Source organism: Haliotis rufescens, unplaced genomic scaffold (assembly GCF_023055435.1).
Source record: "Haliotis rufescens isolate VD_foot unplaced genomic scaffold, xgHalRufe1.0.p SCAF_27, whole genome shotgun sequence".
Classification (NCBI taxonomy): domain Eukaryota; kingdom Metazoa; phylum Mollusca; class Gastropoda; order Lepetellida; family Haliotidae; genus Haliotis; species Haliotis rufescens.
Window position 1 is genome coordinate 1417032 of NW_025963968.1, and position 7790 is coordinate 1424821.

Here is a 7790-nt window from a genome sequence, read left to right on the forward strand (position 1 = left end):
GGACATCGATCCACGCAATTGAAAAACGAAGACATGCATAAACTATGTCAGCGAGCCTGACCGCCCGATCCCGTTAGTCGCCTCTTACGACAAGCAAAACATTACTTCGTAACGAGTGAATGCTTGACCAGTGACCCTTAAATTAGAAAAGATGATAAAAAATACTGTATATTTAACTTCATTTTTGGCAGTAAATACTAGATAACAATGCTGCCTGACCACCCGATCCCGTTAGTCGCCCTTTACCACAAGCATAGTCACCTTTTCCAGCAAAACATGGGTTGCGGAAGATCAATTCTACCCCGGATCTTAAAGGGTAAGAGAGACATAAAGGTCATTACATTTGTGTTAACGATGGCGTGATTCCTGGGCAGACCCCAGCACGACAGCCTGTAATATATCGTGTACTTATCAGCTGACTTTATCATATCATACTGCATTGGCGTGGATCGTCACCTATCAACAAGTGGTTTGTCTGGTCAGACTCGATTATGTACGTAGTGCCAATGCCATATTTCTGACAGCGGTGTTAAACCACAGTTACTTCCTGTACGAGTGATACATCCAATGTTTGTGTGTGTGGTTAATTACAGAATCGATCAACGCGATCTTTCCCACCTTTTAAACTTTAGCATAGACTTTTTAGAAATCTTTTTGTTCTTCGACTAGAAGGCTCTCTCAGCTGATTCAATCAGATTACGACGTTTGATCAGTCAGCATAAAATCCGAAGCTCATTGATTTCCTGAAAGTGGTAAACGTCTACGAGGGCATCAATATGGGCTTTCCACTCTCATGGAATAACCACGCCCTGAAACTGAAATACTGTTTAAAGCAGCGTTAAACCGACTCACACATCTAGCTACTAGTGTTCTTCACAAACGACTAAGACCGTCTCCGTGGTCTAGTGGTAGAGCCTCCGCCCGGAGAGCGAAAGGTCCGGGGTTCGATCCCCGGCCGCGTAATAGCAAAAGATGTTAAAGATGGTACTTGTTGTTACCCTGTCTGACGCTCGGTATAAGGAGCTAACAAGGACTGGTCGGCTCGGAATCAGTATACTTTGTCTGAGTGTCTGTTTTACTGCGGCATAGCATCTCAGTGTGCTAGCACTTTAAAATCGGCATCAGTCCGGACTAGTACAACCACACACACACATGTACGTCGCTATATAAGTGCAAATATCTTGGACGCGACGTTAAAGCCATTTCGCCTCACCTCACAAAAGGCAATCATGAAAAAATGGAAGTACGCAAAGGCCACGCACAATGGGCGTCACTCAAATGTGCATTAATATATGACAGAAGGGTATAGGGAGGGGGGAGTGCACAGTTATTGAGCGGCTGATATGCGGTTTTCGTCAGTTTACGTAAGTGGTGGTTGTTATGCTGGAGGAAAGTGCCTAGCTCGTTTACAGTCTGGTGACAGACGAGGTCGGCCGTGATGCTGGAAGACAGAGCCAACAAGGCGACTCTATATTCTGCTTCGCTGGAGAAAACAGACAGCTGGGTTGTCTCATATCTGTAGTTTTAGTAGTGGCAGCATTAAATAGTGGCAGCATTAAGTAGTGGCAGCATTAAGTAGTGGCAGCGTTAAGTAGTGGCAGCATTAAGTAGTGGCAGCATTAAGTAGTGGCAGCATTAAGTAGTGGCAGCGTTAAGTAGTGGCAGCATTAAGTAGTGGCAACGTTAAGTAGTGGCAGCGTTAAGTAGTGGCAGCGTTAAGTAGTGGCAGCATTAAGTAGTGGCAGCATTAAGTAGTGGCAGCGTTAAGTAGTGGCAGCATTAATTAGTAGTGGCAGCATTAAGTAGTGGCAGCGTTAAGTAGTGGCAGCATTAAGTAGTGGCAGCATTAAGTAGTGGCAGCGTTAAGTAGTGGCAGCATTAAGTAGTGGCAGCATTAAGTAGTGGCAGCGTTAAGTAGTGGCAGCATTAAGTAGTGGCAGCGTTAAAGGCGAACATGGGCTGCTTCATTTTGTTCATGGCCGGGAGAGTTGCCTCCCTTTTACCGTAACTGCAGCAGTCGTGGTCGGCGGCCCTCGCCACGTTTATAACTGCTCATGTTCCTGCCCCCTGTGGGTGTTATTGTATAATAATCCCATTCTTTTTCTCACGTCAACTGGAAGATTTATAAGACTGATGACCTGAGGCGCACCTTGGCATAACGTAGATCCGCTTTACGTAGTATGTGATGCAATGCCTGACTGTACAACAGACAGCAAGGTAGGGCAGTTTGTGAGAAGGGAAACATTTTCGGAAATGATCTCTCCTGTTGAATTACTTCATAACATAATGACATATCTAACAGCCATATCGAGCATCAGTCCACGATACCAGCCTCTTCGTACAGAGTATTGTCAGCGTTTCATGAATTGAAAACGTTTGTTTCGATATTGTGATACAATTGAAAGAAATATTATTAATTGGCACAGATAAAATTTATGCAAAATAGCAGTGACATCAGCCATATCAGCTATTCGAAGTCTGATGCTAACCAGCTGACCAGCACCTTCATTATACATGTATATAAAACGTCAATGCCAGAGAATAACCAGTCGCGATTATCTGACGAAACAGACTCCATTTGGAAACTAGTGTTGAAAATGAGAGGAATAGATCACTTCAAATCAGTGATGACACCAGGTGTTATTATTATTTTTTTTATTTTTTTTATTATTATTATTTTTATTATTATTATTATTTTTATTTTTTTAATTTTTTTTATTATAATAATTACTTAAAAATTAGAAAGAAATGTGTAACTTCTTTGGCTGTTTAATTTTTTTAATCCTCATTTTTCCCTATCGATCCCATGCTAGAAATACATATTTTGACCTATGTTTTATTTCTTCATAGATATATGTCACAATAATGGAATATTTCCAAGGGAAAACCCCTCCCATTGCTACATAATGTAAGTCACGCTGTTGCCTCGTTCAGGGTGTAGCTGACACGTGTTTGTAAACAGACGAAGTCAGACATGTAGTGCTCCTACAACTGCTCTGAACAACGGGTACCCTTTCTACCCGTGAACCCGGAATTTAGGTCTTTTTTAAACAACGAACCGGATCCTTATTAACTTTTAAAATATACTTAATTGTCACGTACCCAGTCGAGCCCCTTTCTGGGCAATGGCCTCCTGGTGGCGATGATGCAACGTGTCTATTTGTTTCGCCCAAACCCTCAAAACCGAAAAGATGTTAATTTGGAAGGAATTTTCATGTGTTGATACAGGTCCAAAGTAGCTGGGCTGGAGGGTGTGTGTGTTGTTGTTGTTGGTGGTGTGTGTGTGTACGTGTGTGCGTGTGTGTGCGTGCGTGAGTGCGTGCGCGCGTGTGTGTGTTGCGCGCGTGTGTGTGTTGGGGGTAGGGGAGGGGATACTTTATCCCACAGATTTGTATCATCATATTTTGTTCAACCTTCTTAACCCATATCTTACCCCATGAGCATTTGTTTAAGTACACTAAACATGTGTCCATGGTCACAGAACTCGAATACACAAATAAATAGATATTTCACAATAAAATTTAAAAACAGATCTCGTTTGTAAATAAAATAATATTTTTCAACAAATTAAAAAAAATCATAAATTAAATAAATGAATACATTCAGTTCTTCAGAGGGGCCATCTGTTGCATCTGTGGGAGACTTTGAAGTCTGTCTTCAAATGTACAAAGTATCGCCTTCGCAATTCTTGTAATGAGCAGGTTTCTTTTATGTCTGCCTAATGTGTCAAGGCCATCTCTGTATTTAGAGGTCACAAGGTCGCGTGTCACATTTGTCGTCACTTTCACTTTGATGACCTTCATCAACTGGTACATCTGACAAACGATCTCCATCACCTTCCTCTCAAGCTCGGTTATTTTGCCCGTGTAGTCCACCGTGTCGTTACGAGCAAGTTCGAGGAAAAGACCTATTCGTGACATCTGAGTTATGGCTTTTGTTAACACGTCTTCCATCTGAAAGGAATGATATACATAATAAGCACGGTTATTTGTGGTTATTGAATAATAAAGTTACAAAAACCATTTAACTAAATGCCGGTAAATGCGGTGTGTGAGTGAATATTGTTTCACGCCGGCAATGTTTCAGCTATAAAGCGGCTGCCTGTAAATAATTGAATCTGGACCGGGCAAACCAGTGAATGAAAGCATGAGCACCAATCCACTCAATCGGGACACGACATCGGGTCAATCAGCAGGGGCACAAAGTCTGACCCGATCCAAGCACATGAGAGCCAACGCTACCCCTGAACCCCCAAGGCGACAACACCATGTTGCGGTATCAGAAGGTTTCCATGACGTACCTGTTGAGACGGGCCAGGTGTTTTCCCTTTAAGAAGAGTCTCAAGTTCAGATTCTTCCAACTCGTTTACTGGTGTGTCCGTCTCGTTCACTACCAAACTCTGTGTGAAAATAAACATATCAATAGTAAATGCATGTACATTCCTCACGAAGGCGTTCAAATTTTGAAATATATAGAATGTTAAGCGGTTTGTGTTATCAGATATGCTTGGACAACACAATTTGTCATCAAAGTTGTTTACGTGTGACGAGCCAATGCTCTATCCACTAGGCTATCCCCCCGCCCAGATATTTATATCGACTCCTCTTAATGCCGAGCGCCAGACAGGGTAACAACAAGTACCATCTTAACGTCTTTTAGTATGACGCGGATGGGTATCGAACCATCGACATTCGGGAAGACGATCTGTCGAAAAGACCACGGAAACGGTCGGTTTTCCAATTAAACCGGGGCGTGTCATGTATAATTTGTCAAAGTTTGTCTGACGGCATAAATTGTTCATCAACCACCAGTTTGCCAAGTCAAAACATTATTATTTGAAGGTTTTCAGATATACAACGTTCACATTCTTACCGGGGCGGTGGGGTAGCCTAGTGGTCAAAGTGTTCGCTCGCCACGCCAAAGACCCAGGTTCGATTCCCCATATGGGTACAATGTGGTTAGCCCATTTCTAGTGCCCCAGACGTGATGTTGCTGGCATATTGCTAAAAGTGGCGCAAAACAATACTCACTCTCTCACATTCTTACCCTGAGAAATTCATATTGCTGGATTGTTAATTTACAAACACGTCATATCCAACTCACAATCAAGAAACAGTTTTTGACGAGCCTATGTTGGGTAGCCTAGTGGTTAAAGCGTTCGCTCGTCACGTCCAAGGCACGGGTTCGATGCCACACATGGATACAAGGTGCAAAGTCCATGTATTCCCCTTGATAGTGCCAAAATATTGATAAACGCTGCGTAATATCTCACTCACTCACTCACTCACTCACTCACGTTGCATTTGCGTGTGTTGGTATTCTTGCTAACTCACAATTGTGTTGTTGAGCTCATCGCAAATCCTGGCCGCGGTGCGTGACATGAGGAGAACCAACACGAGGCTGTCATTCACTGCTATATCCCCTTGTGGGGGAACAGGGGACACTGCCCTTGTGGGGTCAGCGACAGTGGGGTGCCTCCCACACCCAGCTGTCCAGACCTCCTCACTTGGTTCCGGTAACACAGCCAGAGTCCGAGGCAGCACTGTTGCCAGGTGACAGGACAGTAGGGCCACGAGAACTGAAAACAGTCATAATGTGATTTATGACAATACATCATATTTTTTTCATTTTCTTGTCACTGTGTTTCTTACGTCCTTGCTAAAACAGCCGTAAGTGTGGTTCACCTTCTATCTGTCTGTCGTCAACCTGCTTGCGCCCAATCTGCTTTTGTAAATGGAAATTCTGATATTTTATAAGTTGAACTAAACTGAGCAGCGAAAGAAACTACACCTCTCATTTGATCTTATGATACAAATGATTTTCATATGAAGATATCTTAAGTTAGCCACAAAATGATCTGTACTTTGTTAACTCAAAGAACACTCTAGTTATATTTTTTTTAATTAATTTAATGTAAACTTTTAAAAATAAAAAATCTAATCTTTGAATATTTATATATTTCCTTTTTAGCACACTTTTACAACATAGTGTAGTGTAGCAAATTTATTTCTACCCCTGTCTTCATTGAACAAATTTATTTCTGCCCCCTTCTTCATTGAACAAATTTATTTTTACACAAAATTACCCAGCCACAGATAACTTTTTACAAAGCTTTGCAGGAATGAGTGATGGTTACACAAACATAATCACATTTAACAACCGTTATATAAATATTCAATTACATAAAAATGAACTCGGTATACTTAAGAATTGACTTTCAAATGTGTGAGTTCATTGGAGTATGAACCTTCATAGAGTGAGGGCCAAACTGTATAACCGTCGGAGCTTGCGATAACGTTCATACAATATTTGGCCCTCACTCTATACCCGAATAGTATCTTTCAGAATTAGAAGTAAGAATACACAACGTATGTAATGGATGGATACAAGATAAACAACGCATCTGTGAATCTGTCATCGGTAATATAATACTCGAACTGTTCTTAAAATTCAAATGTGAATCACATACAATTAAGTATACCACAAACACAATACAATGAAATCTGAGACAAATCTTCAAGACATACATGTATATCAAATATGAACATACCTCTCATTGCAGCAAGTCTCCCCACTGGTATTTCTATCATGTTTTAAGATCTCCGAGTACAGATTATCATGCAGACGGGGTGAGAGTCCCTGTGTCAGTTACGTGTAAAGATCTCCGAGTACAGACTAACATGCAGACGGGGTGAGAGTCCCTGTGTCTGTTACGTGTAAAGATCTCCGAGTACAGACTAACATGCAGACGTAATGCGGGCGAGCTGGTCTCTACCCGGACTTCGATAAGACGTTGACTTTATACTATAAGGAAAACCAACCCGGATGTTTGAGACGACCACAAGGCGCAGGCTTCCGTCGGCGTTCGACACCCACGTCACTGTCCTCGCCTACACTGTGTGACAGCTATTTATATCACCCTTGTTGACGGATGTACGACGCACCGCGATTGTTATGGATGAACGACTGGCCACTAAGTATTTCTCTCCTTTCGTCAACATTAAGTGCAGGTAGTACAGCGAAACCTCGTTATACCAGACACGCCGCTGTTCTGAATCTCCAATAATCAAAGGTGATTTTTTTATATGACAATATGCCTATTCCCTACATGCCTAATTCCCTACATGCCTATATACCAAATTCCCTACATGCCTATATACCAAATTCCCTACATGCCTATATACCTATTCCCTATATGTCTATATGCCAAATTCCCAACATGTCTATATGTTTGTTCCCTATAAGTCTATTTCCTACATGCCAATATGCCTATTCCATTCATATATATATGCCTATTCCCTTCATGTCTATATACCTATTCCCTACATGCCTATATGTCTATTCACTACATTCCTATATACCTATTCGCTACATGCTTTTACACCTATTCCCTATATGGCTATTCACTACATGCCCATATACCTATTCCCTAATGTCAATATGCCTTTTCTCTTCATATCTATATGTCTATTCCCCACATGCCTACATGCTTATACACCTATTCCCTATATGGCTATTCCCTTCATGTCTATATACCTATTCCCTACATGCCTATATGCCTATTCACTTCATTCCTATATGCCTATTCCCTACATCCCTATATGTCTAGTCCCTACATGCCTTTATACCAATTACCTTCGCGCATTTATCATTAATTCCCTATTTGCTTCTGTGCCTAATTCCTTTCATGCCTATGTGCCTATTAATTCCCCATGTGCGTTTATGCCTTATTCCCCAGTTCCTTTTATTCCTTTATCCATCGGGTCATTTTCCAACACTGAAAACACGGT

General features: G+C 41.6%; 1 protein-coding gene across 1 annotated transcript; it reads right to left on the minus strand.

The window, feature by feature from the left end:
* Positions 1-1048: 1048 nt before the first annotated feature.
* On the minus strand, positions 1049-6859 carry LOC124113434. Its single transcript, XM_046473783.2, has 4 exons — positions 6551-6859; positions 5334-5578; positions 4301-4399; positions 1049-3953 (listed from the first exon to the last, which is right to left on the minus strand). Exons 1-4 carry the CDS (start codon positions 6588-6590, stop codon positions 3603-3605), a joined length of 735 nt encoding a protein of 244 aa, XP_046329739.1. The 5' UTR covers positions 6591-6859; the 3' UTR covers positions 1049-3602.
* Positions 6860-7790: the final 931 nt, after the last annotated feature.